Genomic DNA, 25,779 nt, shown 5'->3' with positions numbered 1-25,779 from the left:
AACATTTACCTCAGATTTTGGTCATTTAAATTCTTAAATGATTGAAGCCCTTCCTAGTATAATCATCATTAATGTTAAAGGGATTATATTCATCTATTATGATATGTGAAACTATAATTTATAGATTGGTCATGTCCACTTGAGTTTATTCTCCAGTTACATACAGCCTAAGTAATGTAATTTTCCAAGAAACATAAATTCAGTCTCTTCTTTAACAAAATAATTCTAAGTTCACTAGAAGAATAAGTTTAGCTTAGAGAATTTTTAAAGTAATGCAGTGATTTGCCCTACTAGTCACTAAAGAATATTTTAAGCATCATAATACTAATGATCGAAAACAATAGACAAATCAGTGAATAGACTACATAGACCTGAAGCAAACTACAAATAGTTATTAAATCTTATAACTTATATAACTTACACTTAGAAGGCTAGTCTTTTAATTCAGAGTGTGGCTTCATGTTCACTTTCTAAATAAGGGAAAACTAGAGATGGTTTCAGTTTGTACAGAATATATTAAGAAATGGTATTTAGTTTAATGAGCAGTGAATCCGCTTAAGTGGTTTTTTTGAGAGAGAGTGAGAGAGCTTGAGCAGGGGAGGGTCAGAGAGAGGGGGAGACACAGAATCTAAAGCAGGCTCCAGGCCTGGCTCGATCCCAGGAGACTGTGAGATCATGACCTGAGTCGAAGTCGGATACTTAACTAACTGAGCCATCCAGGTGCTCCTTAAGTGTTTTTTTTTAAGCCTACTTTTCATTAGAAACATCTCTTCATTATATACATAAGTTAATTGTGTAAAATACAAATGAATAAAAACAGTACATAAAATTTCTTGCAATCCCAGAGATGGCCATTATTCACCATCTAATTTTATTTTTGTTTTTATTTAAAGCTTATTTTTTTACTTGGAGAGAGAGAGAGAGAGAGAGAGAGAGAGAGCGCGCGCGCACAAGTGGGGTAGGAACAGAGAGAGAGGTAGGGAGGGAGAATCACAAGCAGGCCCTGCACTGCCAATGCAGAGCCTGACACAGGGCTCGGACTGACAAACTGAACTATGAGATCATGACCTGAGCCAAAATCATCAGTTGGACGCTTAACCAACTGAGTCACCCAGGCGCCCCTTCACCAGCTAGTTTTAAAACTAATTTTTTAGGAGCAACTGGCTGGCTCAGTCAGAAGAACACGTGACTCTTGATCTCGGTTGTGGGTTCAAGCCCCATGTTGAGTGTAGAAATTACTTAAAAGTATAAAGTTAATAAAAAAAAACTAATTTTTTTAATCAAATGAAATTTTTACCTTTTTTTTAACCATGAAGATTATAAACTATAAACATGATTATTTGAGGTATGGGACTATTTAGTTAATAAAATTTAATGGGTTTTATTTTCATCAGAAATAGTAACCAAATTGCCATTTAAAAAATTATGCCTATGCCTGGAACAGTGTTTGGTACATAGTAGCCACTCAAAAAATATTTCTAGAATGAGTATACAGAAAACAATTAAGTCCTCAATATGTGGTCAAATCAAATCTCCTAACAATTATCATCACCATATGTTACATTTAGTGTTTTAAAGTTTATGAAACCCTTTTATGTATCTCTAAAATATCCTGATTTCCCTATGGTCGTTTATGACTAATACGAAGTTTTATATATGTCAGTTGCTTTTCTGGATATACTTAAACTTTTAAACTTTCAGGGGAAATTGACCACTTCTAAACTTTTCATTCAAGAAGTTCTTTAAAGTTTTTCAAACTAATGCTATCCAAGAGACTTGGGGCAAATGTTGTGTATAATTTCAGATAGGTAAACATGTATTTAAAAAATAAGATTGAATTTTTGGGTAATCAGGGTCAATTTCCTATTTATTATAGTCAATAAAACTCCCCCTTACAAATATTCTTTCTAATTCTATACTGAGAGGCTTGCAGTAAGTTGGAATTCTTCAGGATGTTGTTCTTCTCAGACCATATTAGTTCACAAATATTTATGATTTATCTGTTCTTTTCATAGTTTTACTGTGCAGAAATTTCTGGTTGCCTCCTGCCCCTTATCAAACATTCATCAAACATCTATAATCTGCTGTGCCAGATGCTTATATTGTACCAAAAGCTATGTCTCCTTCTTAGAGTTTCAAATAAATGGAAGTAAATGTAAAAGAAGATTAAAGAAGAAATATGTAACTAGTTTGAATGCCAGAGTTTTAAAATTTAAAGAATTATATAGCTCAGATATATCAGTTAAGTAGCAAAACAAACATCGTAAACTTATTACTTGGATGATACTTGAACTAAAAATGTGACATTCTAGAGCTTCTTAAATTTATAAATAATTGAGGAAGCTGGATAATTTGCAAGTATGGTTTCTATTTTTCCTCAATGTAGTCTCTTATAATTTAGGATTACTTTAATATCAACTAGAAGTTATATGCATAGTTAATATTCTCAAACAAAAAGATACTGTAACTAAACAAAATTGAATTTTCAAAATGCTTTTCAAGAGCATAAATATGTTTAAATTCTTTTTACTTTGTATGATAAAGTTAGTTAAAGGTATTTTTCTACTCATTTATTTTGTGACATGAGTGCACAAATTAGCTGCATTGGGACTTAGATTGTATAGGATAAATAATAGAAACAACTATTGCCCATTTTCAGTGCCTTTAATGACATAGGCAGTTGCAGGATGAGTAGTAATGTCATTTATCAGTCTATTTTGTAAAAAGTGTATAGGGCCTTTGGTTATCTTGCTTGACAGTAGTTCAATACACTCTTCCTTTTAAAGGTCTTTTCTTCCCGTTGTCTCTGAATGTCTCTCCTTCTCTGTCTGGGTTTTAGACTAGTTTCATTATACTGACAGTTTCTAATATGTTGTTTTTTTTATTCACTATTTGATATATTTGCTTTAATATATGTTCTTGTTTTAGCAGGTAAAAGAATCATAACTTGTTTTAAAAAAACACTAATATTCTCTGATAGCTATCTTTTAATGCATTTGCACATCAACTTTTTTTGTTAACATCTGAAGTCTTTTATGAAGAGGGCAAACTACATGTTTAACAAGAGCTTTCCTGGGAGCTAAATTAAATATTAACAGATCTCCTTCCCTCACCTCCCTAGCCCTCAAGAATGGTGAATCTTTTAACTTGGGCTGCATCTTTAAAAGCTGATGGTTACTCACAGTCTAACAAAACTAGGGTCACCAAACTTGGCAGTAGAAATAAACTTACTCTTATTACAATAACTACCTCAATTACTTCATTGTTTTTCCAGCTTAAGTTCAAAACATTTTTTTGGAAATATTTGATGCTGTTTGTGATTTTCAAAACTTAGGTGGAAAACAAACTATTCAGTGTTTGAGAGTAGTGAATGAGTTTATAAATTGTTTGAGAGAGCAAAATTTCAGTACATTTGTCTTTTTCTAGATACTTATCCAACATTAAACGCTGATTTTAAAAACGAAAAGCTTAAAGTATAGTTCAACCAGAGTTAGGAAATGTAAAGTTAAGACAGCTTGGGTTAGAACCCATCTACTTTGCATTCAAGTTCTGATTTTAAATGGTAGCCAGCTTTCAAAGTTGTACATGCTTAAAGATTGGTGCTGGGACCATAGTTAGATAGCTCTCTCTTATCTACATAGTTTCAGAGCTGTATACTTAGAACTGTCAATGCAAGTTTCTTTATTCTAAAACAGTAACATTTTAAAAGAAAACAAAACCCTATTTTTAAAATTTCTTTTGTGGTTCTTGTTTGGTTCTCAGATATGTTTGTTTTTTCAGCTGCAATGAAAACATTAGCTTTGTGTTCTTTATAGCTGATTTATTCTCTTTTTGGAATAGAACGTATCTATTATTTCCCCTATGATTGTTGTGGAATTGATCAGCCCAGAAAAAACATACAAATTGACCCTAATGCATAAGTAAGGATTCTCTAAGTAACCTCTTGAACTCAGTAAGAAAAAGTTTGACAAGGATTCTTGCTGCATACTCATAATTTAATTTTATGTGTTGCATTTTTTGTGTGGTTATTCAAATGTGGACTGTTTTTTTAATTCATGACTTCCACATGGTTGACCACTGATGTTTACATTGAAAAAATGTATATGGAAATTGAAAAATGTATTTACTACTCACTATTAGGAAATTTAAAATGCAAATCTTGCCAAACCAATATGTGTTCATCTTTTTCTCTGCTGCCAAATTTGGATAATCTCTGTTTCAAAAGTAAATACAGAATACTAAACTAACTAGTTGCTCTGCATGGATACACAGGTTCTGATTTCTTCTCACTCTTTTCATGGATTCTTGGGCCATATAGTATGTTTCCCTGCATTTTCATGCACCCTTCCTTTTTCCCTGTCACTCCTGGTATGGATAACTCTTTAAAACTCTCACTCCCTCCCCTTCTCCTACTTTGCCCTTTACCCAACTTCTGTATGTGCTTATTGGTGTGAAACCCTGGGACATTTAGCCCATACAATAATAGCGCTCGACTTGTCCCCCTGTTCCTCCAGGAAAGGAAGTTCTTCAAAGGCTTCTTTGGAAAAGTAAGTTTGATGCCACATTCGTGCTTGCTTTATAAGGAGTTACACCCCTAGTATAGCACTGACATTGGTTTCTTCATAATACAGGAATTGATTTGACTATAGAGGGAAATTAATAAATTGGAAACTTGCTATCTATGATGTTAACTGTGTGTCTGTTGATACTAAAATCCAATAATTAAAGCAGATAAGTTAAAAGAGGATTATTTCCTCAAAGCTAGGTATTAAATTTAATTTGATCTTACAAAGCTGTTCATACTAGCATATTAGCTGGGTTTTTAGCAAGTGGGTTTTACTTAGTGCTCAATGTTGAGGGAGAAATGGGAAGAAAAACTAAGTTTGAGTGGAAATTGAATGTACACATTTTACATTCAGTGCTAATACTTTTATTTTTCAGTCTAAATCAAATTTCAGGTAAAGTGAGTGAAAGTACATAAACCTACATTTGGAGATTCTGTGATTTTTTTTTTTTAAACCTGGGCTGCTAATCTAAGAAAAATGATCTTAATTAGCAGTCTACCAAATATCTATCATTATGTGGGATATTCTTTCTGTACATGCTTTTCAAGTAATGATTATTTAATGTTCAGAGTTTCTTAAAATTAAGAATATATATACAAATAGCTAAATACATTTCTAACATTTTTGTGTCAAAGCTTATCATTGTTTAGTTTTGAGTAAGTGCTACAAAATAATTCAGACTGAGACAGCATAAGAAAACACTACTGTCATTGGATAACTGACTATAAATTATAAAAAGTTAATGTGAATATAAAAATCCCATCACAATTTTTTTTTTTACTAGGTGGTTTTGTTACCTTGGAAATTTGTTTTAAAGAACAAATAGTTTCCATTTCTTAAGTAAATATTTTTAGTTGTAACTTATTTTTACATGTTCATGTAGGTCACCTTTATACTATAAATTTGTCTATAAACAAATTTGAAGAGCTTGAATGGCTTGATTCAGTTTACTGCTGTGAATCTGAAATAGAAAGTCATATAATTTACCCACATATGTCACAATAAAATTTCTTAGTAGACATCTTGAGTTTGAGTTAAATTAACAAGTCTATATCTAGAAAGAACTAATCCTATAGATATCTGCATCATTACAGTTAACCCTGAACAATGCCAAGGATCAGGGCCTTCATCCCTCTCCGCAGTGGAAAATCCCTGTATGATATTTGACTCTCCATGAACTTAACTACAGTAGCCTATTGTTGACCTTACCGATAACATAAACAGTCCATCAACACATATATATTTTTTTAATGTTTATTTTTGTGAGAGAGACAGAACACAAGTGGGGGAGGGTCAGAGAGAGAAGCAGACAGAAGATCTGAACATGCTCTGCACTGAGAGCAGAGAGCCCTAAGTGGAGCTCAAACTCAGGATCCATGAGATCATGACCTGAGCCAAAGTCAGATGCTTAACCAACTGCGCCACCCAGGTGCCCCATCAACACATATTTTGTATGTTATATGTATTATGTACTGTATTCTTATGATAAAGTAAGCGAGAGGAAGGAAAATGTTAATTAAGAAAATCTTGTGGTACCTGGGTAGTTCAGTGGATTAAGCGACTTACTTCAGCTTAGGTCATGACCTCATGGTTCATGAGTTCTAGCCCCACATTGGACTCTCTGCTCTTGGTGTGGAGCCCACTTTGCCCGCTTCGGATCCTCTGTCTCCCTCTCTCTGCCCTTCCTCCACTTGTGCGTGCTTACTCTTTCTCTCTCTCTCTCTCTCTCTCTCTCTCTCTCAAAAGTAAACATTAAAAAAATTTTTTTTAATCTTAAAAAATACATTTACAGTACTGTATTTATCAAATCTGTACATAAGTGGATTTACACAGTTCAGTATTCAAGGGTTAACTATATAAATAGGCATTATAATTGTTAAGGAAGTTTTTGTGGATATTTATTCTTTTCCAAATAGAATTTCTCAAAGCGATTTTACATCACCATAATTATTATACAATTTAAACTAGCTTCCAAGTGATCAGTTTTTAATATGTCTACTTAGTAAAACAACCTTGGGGCACCTAGGTGGCTCAGTTGGTTAAGCATCTTGATTTTGGCTCGGGTCATGAGCTCATGGTTTGTGGTTTGAGCCCTGCTTGGGTTTCTCTCTTTCTCAAATAAATAAACTTAAAAAAAATAATAATAACCTTGTATAGACCTTGCATAGAAGGCTAGGTTATAGAAAATATTGATTTGGTTTATAGAGAAAACTTGTTAAAAGGTTATACAACATGCTGTTAGGGAACAAAGGTAGCTTTCAACTCAAAATCATCCCAAAGTGGCAATATTCATTGCTATATAGAATGGAGTCAGGGTGCACTTACAGTGTAGCTGAACTGGGTCACACTGTTGCATTTTGCAACATGATTATATGGCATGAGAAAGAAAATTAAGAATCATCTCAATCCTTAAAATAACCCTGAAATTATTATTCTCCCTGTTTTACAGTGAGGAAACTAAAGTTTATAGAGCTAGGTGTCCTACCCAAATTCACAGATCTAATAAGTGGTAGAAGCTAGAATTTTGGACCCAGATAATTTGACTCCAAAGCCCACATTCTTAGTCACTATGCTATACAGTCACTCTGTTTTCTTATTATTTACAACTAAAGTTTTAAAGATTGAAGCTTGGGGTGCCTGGTTGGCTCAGTTGCTGAGTGTGTGGCTCTTAATCTCAGGGTGGTGGGTTAAAGCCCCGCACCGGCTATATAGATTACTGAAAAATAAAATCTTTAAAATAAAATAAAAAGATTTAACCTGAAAAGGTGCTAATAAATAGCTTCCTATAAACTTATTTCACTTTATGTTTTTTTGTTTATTTATTTATTTTGAGAGAGCGTGTAAGCAGGGGAGGGGCATAAAGAGAAGGAGAGAGAGAACCCAATCAGCCTCTGCATTGTCAGCGCAGAACCTGATGTGGGGCTAGAACCCACAAACGAGATCATGATCTGAGCCAAAATCAAGAGTCAGACTCTTACCTGACTGAGCCACCCAGCCACCCCTCAACTCACTTTTTTTATTAAGGCTTTAAAGAGTTTTTTTCAGTGGTTCAAACCAACATTTTATTTATTTGGAGATGTTTATTTATTTTGAATTTGTTTTAATATTTATTTTGAGAGAGAGAGCTTGAGTGGGGAAGAGGCAGAGAGAGTCCTAAGCAGACTCTGCACTGGCAGCACAGAGTCCAGCTCGGGGCTTGATCTCACAAATCATGAGATCATGACCTGAGCCGAAACCAAGAGTTGGACGCTTAACTGACTGAGCCACACGGGAGCCCCTTATTTGGAGATATTTAAATCATACTAGTGAGTTTTACTCTCACAGAATTTCCTTAAAAGACACTCAGCAGATGGGCAGTAGGTGTTGTACAGAAGTGTGGAATCACTAAATTGTACATCTGAAGCTAATATTATACTATATGTTAACTAACTGGAATTTAAATAAAAACTTTTTTAAAAAGGAAAAAAAGATACTAAACAATCTCCTACTAGCATCTGTGAACCATTGTGACTGTCAGAATTCTTTTGTTATTGAAGGGAGAATTCTTTTTATGGCAGGACAATTTTATTCTAATGTACAATTTTTTATGTTATAGTAAGTCATTTAAAAAATTATAAAAACCAACGGCGAAGAAGCATTACCCATAATCTCAGCAGGAATGTGCTTTTAAATGAAAAACTTTAATTTGGAGCCTTTTAAATCTTTCAAATTGCCATTATTCAACCCACTTGCGCACTAATCTACAAGAAATTGCCTGGCGGAAGAGACTTGGTTTGTCAAGTTTGCCAGGTCAATTGTGGCTTAATGAAAGCTGAAAATGAAGAATCTCATAGAACAGTATATGATAGGTAGGTTTTTTGTTTTTTGGGGTTGTTTTTGTTTTTGTTTTTTATTGCTTATTTACCTTTGAGAGAGATAGAGAGACACAGTATGAGCAAGGGAAGGGCAGAGAGAGAGGGAGACACAGAATCGGAAGCAGGCTCCAGTCTCTGAGCTGTCAGCACAGAGCCCGACACAGGGCCTGAACCCACAAAGTGTGAGATCATGACCTGAGCTGAAGTCTGACGCCTAACCGACTGAGCCACCCAGGCATCCTGGTAGGTTTTAGGGGGTTTTTTTGTTTGTTTTTTTTTTAATTAAAGTATAGTTCACATATATAACATGTTAGTTTCAGGTGTATAGTGATTTTATAGTTAATTACATTTTGAAACACTATGATAAAGGTAGTTATCTTCTGTAACCATACAATGCTACTACAATATTATTAACTATTGAGTTTTTAATCCAGTACAGTTTCTCATAAATTTTGACACTTTCTTAGCCTTCATGTCATGTATGGTTTAGTGGTCGAAGATAAAGAAAACAACAGTTAGGAAGAGGGATGTCCACCAAGCGCATTTGCATAAAAGTAGGTAGATGAAAAGATTATTAGCCCTGAATCGGGATTTATAGATCATCGCCAGGAGGATTGCTTCCTCTTTTTCCTAAGTTGTTTCCTGAACCTGACCAATGGGTCACTTCCCTATTCCTGCATCACCAGTTAATGGAAGCAGTGTCTCCACAAGCTTTTGCAATAGGGAACAGATAAACCTGAGTCTGTTACTGTATTATTAGCTCATTGTAAGCTTATATGCCTCTTGGGTTTTTTTGTTTTGTTTTGTTTTTTTGAGAAAGAACACAGGCACGTGTGGGAGAGGGGCAGAGAGGTAGACAGAGGGTCTGAAGCAGGCTCTGCGCACACAGCAGAGAGTCCAATGTAGGACTCGAGGTCATGACCTGAGCCGAAGTCAGATGCTCAACCGACTGAACCACCAAGGCGCCCCAAGCTTACACACGTCTTTAGAAAGAAGGAAAAAAACCCTGAGAACCATTTGCCAAACTAGCTACATTAAATTGCTCACCATTGTTAGGAGAGCCAAGAATGTACTCAACTTTTTAGGATGTACTGCATACAGCTTCATTAGTGTATTTGGCCGTACCAAATAAATACTTGATTAACTCAAGTGATTACATGACACTTAACATTTGATTGAAAAGGATTTTATAATTTTAATATATTTGAGGCACCCTCTGAGCTAGGTAAACTATATTCCCATTTTATGAGGAACTGATTGAATACAGAGATATGAAATGTTCTTAGGCCATTGTATTAGAAAAATTCCAGTCAGTCTACCTCCTGCGAGTCTCTCTTCTATGAATTTCCTTTACTACTCACATAAAGTATTCATTTCTGGTCCCCAAATATGTAGAGATTTTTTTTTCTCCCACACCAACCAATTTTTTGCAACCTCAGCTGGTTATTCCACACTTTAGCTCAGTTCTAACACTGTCTACCTGGAGATAGTGTCTGATCCCACACCTTAAGGGCTCAGTCCCACAAGACTTCCCCTACCCTACTTCCAATGCCAGTCACAAGTAGTAAGTCCCAACGTTACCTGTACAGTTTGGCTAAAACCTGGAGGTTCCCACAATTCCCTCCTCTGGTTTAATTTGCTAGAACAGCTCATAGAATTTAGGGAAATACTTAATTATGTTTACTAGTTTATTAAAAGATACGATAAAAGAAACAGAAGAAGAGCTACACAGTGTGAGGTCTGGGAGGGTTCCGGGAGCTTCTGTCCCTATGGAGATGGAGTGTGTCACTCTCCTAGTATGATGCATTTGCCAACCTGGACGCTGTCTGAACCTTGTACTATTGGGGTTTTATGGAGGCTTCCTCACATAGGCGTGATCAATTATTAATGATTTCTAACCCCTTTCCTTCCCTGGAGGATGGATCTGAGGTAAGGCTGAACAAGCTTCTCATCATGGCTTGTTCTTTCTGCTGATCAGCCCTTATCTAGGAGCCTACCCAAAGTTGCCTCATCGAACAGAAGATGCTCCTTATCAGTGTCCTTATCACTTAGGAATTTACAAGGGTTTTAGGAGTTCTGTGTCAGGGATGGAGTCACAGACCAAATATCAGAACAAGAGATGCTCACAGTGCTCTTATCACTTGGGAAATTAGGAAGTTACAAGGGTTGCAGAAGCTTTGTGCCCAGAACCAGGGGCAGAGACCAGTATATATTTTCCATTATCTCAAAACGATTTGCTTATATTTATATAGAGCTTTATAGTTTGTGATATGCTTTGACCTAATTTCTTATTTACTGTTCACAAGCACTCAGTGAATTAGGATAGTTCATGAAACTACATTTTACAACCAAGCTCAAAGAAGTCACCCAGTTAGTAGTAAAGAGCAGTGCCTACCCTGAAACCAAGGTTTTCTGAAACTTGGTGCAGACTTTTTCACCTACTCAATATTGATGTTTTCTCAGAAGTACGCTAGATAGCACAAGGGCCTGAATGTTTCCCACAAACATGCATTGTATGCCTTGCACAGTTTATAAATTTGAATTAGTTGCCAAAATGTCAAACATGAGAGTTTTCACATGAAACTTAGAATATCTTAAGAATTGGAAGATGGGGCGCCTGGGTGGTGCAGTCGGTTAAGCGTCCGACTTCAGCCAGGTCACGATCTCGCGGCCCGTGAGTTCGAGCCCTGCGTCAGGCTCTGGGCTGATGGCTCGGAGCCTGGAGCCTGTTTCCAATTCTGTGTCTCCCTCTCTCTCTGCCCCTCCCCCGTTCATGCTCTGTCTCTCTCTGTCCCAAAAATAAATTAAAAACGTTGAAAAAAAAAATTAAAAAAAAAAAAAAGAATTGGAAGATCTGGTAAAACAATGCTTTCTATGTGGCAGCAGTGGCTTGAGTTGAGTAGCCAGTGTACCCTTTGGTTGCCTATTTGCCATAATCCCTGCAACTCCCTAATGTCCTTGCACTCAGCCTGCTTCACTCATTTGTTATCTGCTTTTAACCCCGTAGATATTTGAGTTTATGAACTCCTCCTTGGGCTATTATGTCACTTTGAATTCAGAGAGGGGAGGGCACTTCTAACTGTGTAAAAATCACCAAAAATACTATATCTGTTCTTAGCAGATCCTGTTAATGTCCTGCCAAATATATTTTTTCATGTTCTTTTGCTTTTTTCAGTTGTTAAATGGCATAATTAGAAATGGTTGTCTTTTAGAGAATGCATGGTTGAAGAGTAATGTGTGGTTATATTACTTTCAGTCCTAATTGTTGAGAGAAAACATTTTGTGGTATTAATGACTACTCTTAAAGTCAGTGTACTCAACATCTACATTCTATTTTAGATTTCCCAGATTTTCTCCTCTGTAACAAATCATACTTACTGCTTACCTTCATTCTGGATCCTTTTCTTTAAGAGAGAGGGAATATCTGCTGCCTCTTTCCTTGTCTTCCTGTTTTTTAAATTCCCATGCCCTTATGTAAATTTTACCTTCTTTTGTATTTTATTAGATGCACCTTTTATGATTTGGGGTTTTTTTTTCCCCTTTTGAAGTCCATTGTAACAAATTTCTGAAGGAAAAAAAAAGACAATCTCAAGAGTTATCAGAAGATTTCCAATTATCCTTGGTTTCATTATTTCCTATAACATGATCAACTAATATGTCAAACACTGACCTCTTCTAGATTACAAACAAATTCATCAACTTTTGGAGTCATCTTTTTTAATTTGTATTCATGAAAACACAATGGTTCTTGAGCTCAAATCACACTGTGTAAAACATACTAGGGAGTATGATGCTAGGCTATCTAGATATAAAGATGAGCAAGACAATCTTTTTTTTTTTTTTTTTTTTTTTTTTAGCTCTTACTTTCTCATTTTTAGGTAACTATTTGACACTTCTTTTTTCCTTAAGCCTCCAGAATTTCTTACTCTGTTCTCTTTCAGCTGATGACCTTGCTTCTTACGTCACTGAAAAAATAGAATCAATCAGAAGAAAACTCTAGCATGCGCTGGCACCGCATCTACTCACCTACCTACATCCATGCCCATATGCTCTGTTTTCCCTCCTATTCAGGAGATAAACTGTATGAGCTCCTCGCCGAGACCATCTCCTCCACTAGATTCTTATTATTCCAGTTCTTTATTACTCCAGCAATGCTCCCCACACTCTTTTCCATATCAGTTTTTCTTTCTTATAGTGGATCAAAACAAATCATCTTTATTTAAAAAATGTTTCTTCTTGGTGCCTTCAGTTTCTGCTCTCCCTTCCTCTGTTAAACCTATTTAATCAGTCTTTTTACCTTCACCACTCCACCAAAGCTGTTCTTGTCAAGTTTTTTTCTGTATCATTATTCTAAAGGTCCTACCTACCCCCTTACCCGACCTATCAGCAGATCTCTCATAGTCCATTCCTCCCCTGCTATAAAACACAGTTCATCTGGAGTTCAGGGATCCTGCTCTTGGTTTTCCCTCATATTGCTGCCTACTTCCCAGTCTGTGGACTCTTCTCTACCTACACCTCTCCCTTGATGATCTCATCCAGTGTCATGGATTTAAATACCATCTCTGTGCCAATGACTGAAATTTCTATCTTGACATTGCCTCTTGACTTCATAGTGGTGTTTCCATCATAGAAGCAATATAGCATAGGGGCTAGGGCACAGACTCTGAAGAGTCAGGTTCTTGCATTTAATCTTGGCTCAGCCACTTACTAGCTTTGTGACCTTGGGAAAGGTTCTTAACTATTCTGTATCTCAGTTTCCCCTGTATAAAAAAAATAATAATAATAATACCAACCTCATGTGATTATTGTGAAAATTAAATAAGTAAATATTAGCAAAGTGCACAAAACAGCCTGCAATAGTGGGCAACTGTTAGGTATTGTTATCATCATCCTCATCATCATCATCATTAAACACTTTATATGAGGCATTTCATGCCGTGTCACAGACCTAATTCCTAATCTTTTCCTCCCAAACTACTTTCCCCTAATCTTCCCCATCTCACTATACAACAGCTCTGTACCTGTGCTCTGGCTAAAAATCCTGGATCTAATCTTTACTCCTCTCTTTCTGTTGTACCCTATATCTACTCCATCAACAGTTTCTGTCTCATTACCTCTGCGCTGCTGCCCTGATCCAAGCCATCTTCTCCTCTCACCTGAGTCATTGCAGTGGTGTTCTACTTCTGCTTTCATTGTTGTTCCCCTTACCATCTGTTCGCAAGATATCAGCCTGAGTGATCTTTTTAAGACAGAGGGCTCATTGTATGGTTCCACTGCCCCAGATCCTCCAGTAGCTTTTTGCCCTACTCAGAATAAAAGCCAGAGTCTTTTAGGCCTTCTAGGCCATGGTACATGAATTCCCACTGTCCCTTCTCCTATCTTCTACTCTCCCTCAGTTCCATCCACGCTAGCTTCTTGGATATTCCTTGAACCCACTAGCTATGCTTCCGCTTCAGGACCTTTGCACTTGCTGTAACCTCTATTCTGGAATACACATCATCCAGATATATGCATGGCTCACTTCATCTCTTTCCATTCCTTCTTCAAAAGCCCCATTCTCAGTGAGGCATTCACTGAGAACGTCATTTTAAATTCCAAATACCACCTTCCTCTATATACACATACTTTGTGTTCTTCCTCTTTGCTTTATTTTTCTCTGATAGGGCTTATCACCGTTTCCCATACCATACAGTTTATTTATTTGTTTGTCTTTTCTTCGCTAAAACATAAGCTCTCTTAAGACTGAAATCTTCACTTACTTTGTTCACTGCTGAGTCTTTAATGCCTAAAATAGTATGTGATCCATAGGACCTGCTCCAAAATATTTGAATTAGTGAATGAATAAATGAATGAATGACAAATGCACTGCTTTCAAGTTCAACCTGTAGTGGAAGGAATCAGGTAAAGAAATGGTTACCAAATCATGTGACAGAAACAGGTATTACAAGAGCAGAGAGGAAGATTGAATGTGAGAGTGTGATGAAGGCTTCTAGGAGGAGGTGACACCTAAGGCTGAGATGTAAAACAATGACTTCCAGTTAAACTAAGAGGAGAAAGGCATTTCCGACAGAAGGAACAGCATTCACAGGACCACTGGGATGAGAGAGAAACATGCTCTCCTACTCACTCATTCATTCAAGCTAGGGATATGCAGAAGGATATGCAGATGCCCCAAGCTTTGGGCATGGTTGAGCAAGCATCGGGGAATTGTTCATTGTGAGAAGGGGCATGATGAATTTGGTTTTAGACAGGTTGAATTTGAGATACCTGTGGAATCTTCATAGTATTAGAATAATCCCTAGGTTCCCCCCTTCTGACAATTAAAAGTGACTTAGCAAACTGGAAGAGCCGAACTGCCTCCAGAAATCTTTCTTTGCTCTTTGTTTCAACCTTCATGCTGTTTGCTACCTTTAAAGGCTCCTCTCACTTATAATGCAGGAAATATAGTGTAACTTAATGTCCCAGATTAAAGGGTTACTGTAGTGTTAGTGAAACAGCCATTAGAGATAATGCCAGCCTCAAATACTGGTGAAAGTTGTGTTTCTTTCCCTTTGCCATTTTGTCCTTTAGGGAATATTCACTGTATCTTGGAATTATAAGACAAAATTTGTTCCTTATACAGTTCTGTTCGTAAATTCAGATATCATTTTAAGGTCTTTCTCAGATTTAAAAAAAAAATGAAGCCCATTTTTCTGTGAAACAAACGCTTCTTACTCATTTATTACAAGGCATACCACGTTATAGTTGCCTGTTAGCATGTCGTTACTCTGTAATGACTGGGTTATCTCTGTGTGTAGGTGTGACAGAAAGACTGACCAGTGATTCTTTACATGTTGGGTACACTCGAAGATCATTTTGGTTTGTAGAGAAAGAACGTTGCACAATAGAGTGGCAAATTACTATTGCTCAGAAAGAGTGACTTGCTCTGCCTTTCCTGCCCAAAGTGGTCTGTTTGCTGCAGTTGCTTCTTAACATTTCATTTATGCCAAATTATGCTTCCTGTGTGTCTTTACAGCATTTATTTGCTTTGGCTTAAACATTAGAACAGCTGTTTAACCTTTTTGCTCTTATCTACTATCATACATCTAGCAGAATTGTCTTGCCTGCAAATATCACTTCTATTTATGTTGATTAATTGCACGTTCTTATCTCATTGGTGATCTTGGGAATCAGAACTTTGGAGTTGGGCAGCACTGAGATCTGAGTTGCAATTTAAAACAATAGATAGCATATAAGCACATTTGTAAAAGAAAGAAGGAAAGAATAAGGGAAAGATAAGGAAGGAAAAAGGAAAGAAAAGAAAGAAAGAAAAGGGAAGGGAAGGGAGAAGGGAAAGAAAGGGAAGAAAAAGAATAAGGATAATTCAGAGATATAATTCCAAATGAGTCTAGTATTTCAATATTGTCTTTCCAAAAAGATTTAATTAGTGGTTACTTTTCAGGGATTATGATGATTTACATCAGAGGTTGGCAAACTATGGCCCACTGTTTTTATAAATAAAGCTTTACGGGAACAAAGCTATGCCCATTTGTTTACATATTGTCTCTGGCTGCTTTTCCACTATAGTAGCAGAGTTAATTAGTTGTGACATAGACTCTATAACCTGCAAAGCTTTAAATATTTGACATCTGGTCCCTCACAGAAAGTTTGCCAATCTCTGATTTAAACAGTTTAAAAACGTATTTCTCCAACTGGAAGTCTGAAGTACTTCCCTAGATAATACCAATATGTAAAATTAAAGAGCAACCATAAGGATATGCCTACCAAGACTATCACCAATATGTGATCATCATCCTTTTTCTTTCTTTAAGTGATGTCTACTTTTTAAAAACAAGCAAACAATCTTTGGAGATAGGTAGGTAGATAACAGTTCTTTGTTGTAATTAGTTATTTCAATTGCCTTTTATTGTGAGTAGCTTTTATATTTAGGGGAAAGTGATCTTTCAGTGTACTTAGCTAAAGTTACTATTTCTGTGTCAGTTTTGCAATCATTTTGTTTCTTCGCTTATATTTTCATTTGAACATTACCTGTGCATTTCTCTTACTTGCAATACAAGTTTCTTAATTCAATAATTTGTAATAGATCCACTAACTGCTATCATTTTCTCTTAATATCAGAGTCTGTTTAATTTCTGTATTAGCTTATGTCTACCTATATAAAAAAGCGCTTATGGCAGATGTTAATTTTAAAATTCTAAGTTGGACTTATAGAGAGTTGCATGGTTTCTAGCTCAGTTATACTTGATATTTGTCATGTTTCACTCATAGGTTAGTGTGATCTTCTCAGATTTTACCAGTTTCAATATGAAGTTACTTAAGTTCTGTCCATGTTATTAAACGCATCTTCTTTCCTTGAAGAACAAGCAATTTTCTTTTTGTTGTAAAACCATGTTTTTCATAAGTGACTAATCAATGTGAACTACCTATAACTTTAAAATTATTTAAAAAATAGTTTTGGAACAATGGTAATGAAGTATTATGTAGTCTTTTTTTAAGGGGTGTTTGCATCACTAAGATGTACCTAAATTCTGTATTTCATACTTGCTCTGGGTTATCTTTGTATTTCAGTCTTTTGGTTAGCTAACTTTGACCTTCCCTCCTAGGATATTGGCTTGAATAGACATTTTTAGGGCACATAAAAGCAAAAACTTTGATCTTCTATGACTTTTATCATTTTCTGAAAAGTGCTTGGCAATCTTAGTGTATATTATCAGAATGGAAGACTATAAAATGCACAAATACTACAGGAGCACTGCTACCATAGAATATGTATGATGAAGTCTGGACTTAAATTCAGCTACAGGTGTCTTTGAGTGTTAATATCTCAACATCTGATTGAAGTAACTATATGTATCCAAGAATCGGTACCCAAATGTGGGAACAAATACAAGAAGAACTCATACTATGTTTTCTTCCCCTATTTAGAAGATCAAAGGCCATGGAATATGATAAATACAGTGCCTCAGTGATATATTAGTACAATACCATAAAATTTATTATATAGGCATACCTCAAAAAAGCAGAGATGTTTTCATAACAGTGTAATTGGGCCAAGAAAATGTTATATTTTGCTACATATGGTAAGGAGACTAAATGAGGAGCGATCCCATTCTAAAATGACCTTTGAGGGGCACCTGGCTGCCTCAGTCAGAGGAACATGCAACTCTTGTTCTCGGGATCATGAGTCTGAGCTCCACATTTGGTGTAGAGATTACTTAAATAATGACCTTTGATTTTTTTTCTGCTTTCAGTCTCCCAACCTGGAAGTAGTCCTATCTGTTGACTCAGATGCTGAATACTGCAGACTACAGTTGAACAATCAGTGGACTGATAAGGCTGCAAATTTAAATTTCTTACAGGATTTTCACTGTCATTTGTCAGTCTTCTGTGTTACTGATCAACTGTCCCTTATTCCCTTTAGTAGATATTTAGCAACTTTATTCCTTCAGCAGATATTTCTTTTTTTTTTTTTTCCTAATGTTTATTTTTGAGAGAGACAGAGTGTGAGCGGGAGTGGGGCAGAGAGAGGGGGAGACATAGAATCCAAAGCAGGCTCCAGGCTCTGAGCTGCCAGCACAGAGCCAATGTGGGGCTCAAACCAACAAACCGTGAGATCACGACCTAAGCCAAAGTTGGACACTTAACCAGCTGAGCCACCCAGGCACTCCCAGAAGATATTTCTTAAACTCCTATACTGTGTCAGGCATTGTTCTAAGCTCTGAGGTTACAACAGTAAATAATAAAGATGGAAAAAATCCCTGCCCTCATGGAGCAAATCCATGGTGCAAAAGCTTAGGGTGACTGTCCGAGCCCCACTCAGACATCTTCTGTAAAGGCACCTGCTACTATGTGGATACTGGGTCCCAGCACCTATTTTTTATCTTTTTTGTCAACTTTTAAATTGTGTTTTATTGAAGTATAGTGGACACACAATGTTACATTAGTTTCAGGTGTACAACGTAGAGGTGCAACAAGTCTATACGTTATGCTATGCTCACCACAAGTGTAGCTTCCATCTGTCACTACAATGCTATTACAGTACCATTGACTATATTTATCATTATGACTGATTCATTCCATGACTGGAAGCCTGTATATCCCACTCCCATTGACCTATTTAGTCCATTCCTCCCCCCTTCCCCCTCTCTCATCAGTGTGTTCTCTGTATTTATGGATCTGTTTCTGCTGGGGGTTTTTGTTTGTTTTTTAGATTCTACCTACAAGTGAAATCATATGATATTTGTCTTTCTCTATCTGACTTATTTCACTTAGCATAATACCCTCTAGGTCCATCCATGTTGTCACAAATGGTAGGATCTCGTTCTTTTTTATATTCCATTGTGTGTGTGCTTTACCCTTCTTTATCCATTCATCTATCGATGGACGCTGGGGTTGCTTCCATATCTTGGCTGATGTAAATAATGCTGCAATAAATACATGGGTGCATATATCTTTACAAATTAGTGTTTTCCTTTTCTTTGGGTAAATACCCAGTAGTGGAATTACTGGATCATATGGTATTTCTATTTAATTTTTTCAATGGCTGCATCAGTTTACATTCCCGCAACAGTACATGAGGGTTTCCTTTTCTCCACGTCCTCGCCAGCACTTGTTATTTTTTTGTCTTTTTTATTCTAGCCATTCTGACAGGTCTGAAGTGATATCTCATTGTAGTTTTGATTTGTATTTCCTTGCTACTATAGTGATGTTGAACATCTGTGTATGCATCTGTTGGGTATCTGTATGTCTTCTTTGGAAAAGTGCCCATTCAGGTCCTCTGCTCATTTTTAATCAGATTATTTAGGGCTTTTTGGTGTTGAGTATTTTGAATATTAACCCCTTATTGGATATATAATTTGTAAATATCTTCTCCCATTCAGTAGGTTGCCTTTTCATTTTGTGCATGGTTTCCTTTGCTGTGCAAAAGCTTAGGAAAGGTTTTTTGAAGAGAGTATTTAATATTTACAGATTCTTCTTGCCTTTCATTTACTTCTCAACCCAACCTAGTCTGACTTCCACTTCTGTATTAGTCAAGACCTCCAGAAAAACAGAACCACCGTCTGTTTTCTATTTCTGTGTGCATGTATACACACATATATGTATATGTATATATTTAAGTATCTATATCTATACATATAGAGAGAGGGAGGGGCTTAAGAATTGGGGCAGGCAAGTCTGAAATGTATAGGGCCAGCCAGCAGTCTGGACGCTCAGGCAGAACTTCTGTATTAGAGACTTGAGGCAAAATCTCTTCTCAGGGAAGCCTGTTTTTAACCCTTAAGGTATTCAACTGATTAGATGAGTCCTACCCATATTATCAAGGGTAATCTCCTTTATCCAAAGTCAATTGCTTGTAAATATTAGTCACATCTACAAAATATCTTCAAAGCAACATCTAGACTACTGTTTGACCAAAAAACTGTGTGATCATAGCATAGCCAATTTTACACACAAAATTAGCCATTACAACTCTATCACTCTACCACATCTTCTTCATTGCTAAATCCAGTGGACACTTTTCACAAATTTCCTTGCTTAATCACTTTGCAACACTTGACATTTTGGACCGCCTACTGTTTCTTGAAGCCCTTCTCACTTAGTTTCAATAACCCTAGTCTCTCCATTCTTCTTTCCCTTTGGCTATTCTTTTTCTGATGCTTCAGAGACTCATTTTCTCCCAATTATTTAATTATTGATATTCTCTCCAGGTCTTGGCCCTCTTTTTACTCCCATGATTGATATTTCCCAAACTAAAATTCCATCTTAGAATTCTCTACTGAGTTTCAGACCTAAATATCCAATAACCTGTTGTTTATCTCTACCTGGATATTGCATAGGCATCCCAAACTTTGCTTGTCTAAAACTGAAATCCTGTTCTTCCCCTCTCAAACTTGTTTTTGCATCTCTTCTTTTCTCTTAGTTTGTGGTACCGTCTTTACCTAATTACCCAAGCCAGGAACCTGAGAGGGATCTTCCTATTTCTCTCTTATATTTTCCATTTAAAACTTTCTCATCTGTATCCCAATCTCAATGAAAAGAGCTTAACCCTCATTTTCTGCCATCTGGAATCATGTTGTGGTCTTTCAGCCTCCTTTTCAGTCTCTTTCCAACCCATCTATACTGCTGCCACAGTGATATTTTTTAAATGCATTTAAAAATTCAGTCAGTAGCTCCTAATTGCCTATGTAATTAAGATAGAATTCTTTAGTAAGTGTACAAGGCTCTCCATGGCTAGGCCTTTCCTATGCTTTATCTTCTACTGCTCCTTGCTTACCCATCCCACTTTCAAGCTTTTAAAGAGCACAGACTTGCCATGTTGTTTGCTTCCATATCCTGTGCTGCTGTTTCTTTTGCCTGCCATGTCCACAACCTCTGTCACTTCCCTGACTCCTTACCCCTACATTGTGCATCTAGAGAAATTATTTCAGTACCTAGTTTATCTTCTCCTTTGAATAACCTTCCTTGATTCCACAAATAGATTTGACCATGCCTCCTTGCTGACATCATTATACATTTTTCAGCTCTACTATAACACTTACTACTATATTATTTATCTTTTGTTTAATCATCACCTTTCAGTGGGCTGTAAACTTTTAAGTGTTTCTGCTGCCTGGCATGTGCTAGGCTCTTACCAGATGCATGGTGATAGTGGAGATGAACCCAGAGTAAAGCACACAGTTCATTTAAATAAGGCCATGCCTTCCATATGGAGGAGCTCTGGGCTTGGACACATACAGAGGAGAATGGTAGACATTTCTTTATCCTCTTCTGTCCCTTCTAGAGGCTGCTGCAACTTTTTACTACCAGTTTCCTTTTAATTTATACTTTTTAATGATGTTCTAACACCTATTCTCAGCCTTTATTTTGCATTCGTTTTATTTTGCTTGTATCCTTGGAGCATTTGAAAAGACAGGAAGCTGTTAAGTTACTATTACAAAGTCCCACTGTCTCATTTTCATTCCATCACAAGAGAAATCCTACATCAGCTTGTTCTCACATGATTCTTGTGTGCCAAAAGAAGTCTTTCCTCAGCCAGTAAAAAGAATTCATGTAATAATAATAGTATTTTTAAAAATTTTTTAAATCCTCCTATGTCCCCAAAATGTCTCCATGCATTTAATGTCAAATTAAAAACTAAACCAGTTCTGTGTTAATCCTGAGAGAAGAAATAATGGTCTTTAAAGATTATTATAGAAATAATGAAGACTTCTTGGGTATTTAACATGAAAATTTCAGATGACCAAGGGTTCTGCTGTACACATCGGAGTCAGAGGATAGGTCAGCATCTCAATTTAGACCTATGTATATTGCTTTTTACTGTAAATACGTTTGTAGAAGATACTTGTGGTGTAACTCCTTATGTATTAATATTTACCTGACTCTTGGTTTTCTTGGTTGATTTTTTAAAGGGGTGAAGAATCTACTTATGAATTCTTTGCCCTTTATGGAATGTGATATCATGGTTTTGAGTCCACCTGTCCCTTCCCCCTTACTTAATTTTATCTTATTGTTTTGCCTTGTGTTTCTACAATAATGGCTTTGGCTTGTTTTTTTCCTGAATGTTTCTGCAGTTTGGTTTGAGTATCTGGCTTTGGGCACCCCTCCTGAACTCGGACTCCATCTGTACTTGTGACTTTTGGAAGGCAGAAATCAGTGTTTTCTATTGAAGATGACTTTTTTTTTAAAATATTATATATCTGTGTGTCTCCCCCCTTCCTTTTTGGTTTCTCTTAAAAGACTGGAAAGAAAGCAGTTAAGGCAGTCCTGTGGGTATCAGCAGATGGACTCAGAGTTGTGGATGAAAAAACTAAGGTAAACATTTTATATGCTTTAATGTGTTACTGCTCATGTTTTTTAAATTTTATCCCTAATGATCAGATATAATGCCATTAAGCTGCTGCACTCACTCTGTATCCTTCCACTTTGTCCAAAGTACAGTCTTCTGAGATACTAGTGTTCAGGAAACGAAATTAGTTACTCATTTACCTTATAAAAAATACAATTCTCTCAGTATTTTGCTCTACATGACAGCATGTTTATGTAGTGAGCATTTGAATTTAATGTTAAGATTTCGTTCTTACACATTTTAAGAAAATGTTTAGCCCCACAGATTTGGTGTAAAAGATGATGGGCCTTTTACCAAATTAAAAAAAAAAAAAAGACCACACCTGAAGTTTCTTCTTGTTCCTTAATAAAGGGAACTATATTCTTAGAAAGTGATATTTGAAATGATTAACCTGCCATTTAACCAAACACCAATTTAAGTGAAATCTTAAGGACTAGTAAATGGCTTATTTGGTTAACATTTACTTAGAATCTACATAATATCTCAAATCATAAGTGGCATTTATCATTTGAAAGAAAATGGTCCTACACGCATAAAGAATAAAGACATAGAGAGGGGCAGGTGGGTAATGGGCATTGCGGAGGGCAGTTGTTGGGATGAGCTCTGGGTGTTGTATGGAAACCAATTTGATGATAAATTATATTAAGAAAAGAGAGAGACACAGACTCTGACCTTAGAGACCATAAAAGTGTTATATAAGCACATTTAATCATTAATTAAAATTTCCTAAGAGACCTAAAGCCTGGAGAAATTTTAACATGAAGGCAATTTTTCTAAAAAAATTCATGTATTATTGAAGGGTTGGGGGGGAGTCTGCAGGTAAAGAGCAATTTTGATGGGTAACTTGTCTGATACATTTTAAGTGACTTAATACAGCTGCATGAGTTCTTTTGACCTTCCATCAAAGGCTTTTTTTTTTTTAATTTCAAGAGAAGTGGTACCCTTTTTTTAATGTTTATTTATTTTTGAGAGACAGAGTATAAACGGGGGAGGGGCAGAGAGAGGGAGACACAGAATTGCAAGCAGGCTCCAGGCTCTGAGCTGTCAGCACAGAGCCCAGCTCGGGACTCAGACTCACGAACTGCGAGATGATGACCTGAGCCGAAGTTGGACACTCAACCGACTGCGCCACCCAGGCGCCCCTCTACACATCTTTTAAAGCTTTAAAAGCTTAAATGTACTGCCCTCTTAAAATTTGTTTTGTAGTCCTCTGCCCTGCTCTTATATGCTTGCCATAAAAGGAATATGTGAGCCAAAGTAGGACACTTAACCGACTGGGCCAACCAAGCGTCCCAAGAAGTGGTACTCTTAAATGTACATTATTATTGAAAACAATGATCATTTAAATTTATTGTTAAGAACTTATGTATTTTTTTTAATGTTTTGGATGAAATGTGTTATACATGGAGGCTATGTTTTTAATTGTTTTATACCAGTTAGAAAGTAATTTTGCCCCCTGCTGGCGACTTGTAGCACTGGTATTAAATTGGTTCTTTTTCCACCTTTAGTGATAATAGTAATTGGTGGCTTTTCACCCTTGGACTCATCAGGAATGGAAAAGAAATTTTGCAGTGCATATAATCTATAAAGGGCTCATATTTAGAATATATAAAGAACTCCTACATATCAATAAGAAAAATGACAGACAATCCAAAAGAAGAATCATTTTGCTAAAGAGGAAATTCATAGTAAGCACATTATGCAAAATAAAATCATAATGAGCCATTATGGTGATGCTTTATAAAAACTATTTTGTTTGATTTTATGTTTTAGCTCTTACAGCCCCACCTCAGCATCTAGGGATTCTAGACTGGGAATATCACGTAGAAGAATCTCAGAGCCTCAAGATTTTAAAAAACATTCTGTGTAATGTTTATACTGTGTGTATACAGTGCCATTCAGCAAGTATATAAAAAAGTCATAGTTAAATGATCACTAAGTTAATATAAGTTATATGGGAATCAAATGAGATATAGTGATTTTACATACATTATCAAATTGAGCATGGAATATACCATGATAAAACTAAAAGCAGCAAGCATATGTTTTAGAACAGAAGATGAAGTGAGAGAGGCATCTGGGCAGAGTGCCTCTTGGGATTTCTCCTAAGTCAAATTCTTAGTATTCAGGCTGCTGGCCTCAGATCTAGCTATTTCATAGTCTCAATTCATTTGTTGTGGAGACTCTATTGTGAAGTGAACATCCTGTGTTTATTCTGAGGAGCTTGAATAACTTGATAAGTCCTCTGTTCCTTTGTGCTTCCCTTTTTCTAGGACCTCATAGTTGACCAGACAATAGAAAAAGTTTCTTTCTGTGCTCCGGATAGGAACTTTGATAGAGCCTTCTCTTACATATGTCGTGACGGCACCACTCGGCGCTGGATCTGTCATTGCTTCATGGCTGTCAAGGACACAGTGAGTCCAACAGTGTGGATTTCATCATGACTAGCCTCAGTTGGCCAAGCAATTTCCACTGCATTTTTTTTTTTCAAATGTTTTATTTATTTATTTTGAGAGAGAGAGAGCGAGCGTGTGCACAAGCATGAGTGCGGGGAGGGGCAGAGAGAGAGGGAGACAGAGATCCCAAGATGCAGGGCTCGAACCCATGAGCAGTGAGATCATGACCTGAGCTGAAGTCAGACACTTAACCAACTGAGCCACCCCAGTGCCCCTCCACTACATTTCTAACATGTTCCTGCTGTTACAGCACTTGGAAGTGTCAAACTAGCCTGCTTTTACTCCTTTTATTCAAGTAGTTCACACTCTTGGTGTGACCCTGAGCCCACAGAGCTCCATAATTAACTGAGATCCAAGGTCATTAAAGGAAAGTAAAAGTGCTCTGGTGATGGTTGCTGCTAAACTTTACTTGAAACTTTTCCTTATTAGAACTGTGTTCAAGATTCTTACATGTATTTATTTGCTAATACATCTGGGTATAGATACTGACATTGAAAGGCGCTTATAAATTTATTTGCAAAGAAATTCTATAAATGAAAGAGCTGACTTGGGGTATATTTTCAATTAATTAAGAAATAAAAATACTGGGGCACCTGGCTGGCTCAGTCAGTGGAGCGTGTGACTCTTGATCTCGGGGTCATGAATTCAGACCCCACATTGGGGGGTAGAGATTACTTTAAAGAAAAAAAAAAAACTAAATTATGGTACATTGAATTTCTGGCATGCCAGAAATTGTTGCATAGTAGAAATTTGTGGTTTTGTTTAAAAATGGAGAATAACTAACCTATTATCCTTCATGTAAATTGCCCAAAATTCTGACTTGAAAGACAAGTCTCTTAGATGATGATGATCTTAACTACAGTAGAGCATTGAATGTGTAATTGTAATTACTGAGTTTTATATATTTTTTTACTTGAGAGAGAAAGAGCATGAGTGGCGCAGAGGAGCAGAGGGAGAGAGAGAGAATCTTAAGCAGGCTCCACACTCAGCACTGAGCCCGATGCAGGGCTCAATCCCATGACCCTGGAATCATGACCTGAGCCAATATCAAGAGTCGG

At 36.5% G+C, this 25,779-nt stretch overlaps 1 protein-coding gene across 9 annotated transcripts in view; it reads left to right on the top strand.

The window, feature by feature from the left end:
* Positions 1–25,779, top strand: part of NUMB (NUMB endocytic adaptor protein) — a 193,326-nt gene that overhangs the window by 149,844 nt on the left and 17,703 nt on the right. For 5 of the 9 annotated variants that reach the window (XM_042990058.1, XM_007095095.3, XM_007095093.3 and 2 more), the window contains exons 6-8: positions 4,515–4,547; positions 22,157–22,231; positions 24,539–24,679. In XM_042990058.1, coding sequence (XP_042845992.1) covers positions 4,515–4,547; positions 22,157–22,231; positions 24,539–24,679 — 249 coding nt within the window. The remainder of the gene's footprint in view (positions 1–4,514; positions 4,548–22,156; positions 22,232–24,538; positions 24,680–25,779) is intronic. The other 4 variants (XM_042990062.1, XM_007095096.3, XM_042990063.1 and 1 more) reach the window with 1 other exon arrangement.

This window comes from Panthera tigris, chromosome B3, assembly GCF_018350195.1.
Source record: "Panthera tigris isolate Pti1 chromosome B3, P.tigris_Pti1_mat1.1, whole genome shotgun sequence".
In the NCBI taxonomy this organism is placed as follows: domain Eukaryota; kingdom Metazoa; phylum Chordata; class Mammalia; order Carnivora; family Felidae; genus Panthera; species Panthera tigris.
The sequence above is the reverse complement of the archived record's forward strand: the minus strand, read 5'-3'. Positions and strand labels throughout refer to the sequence as shown.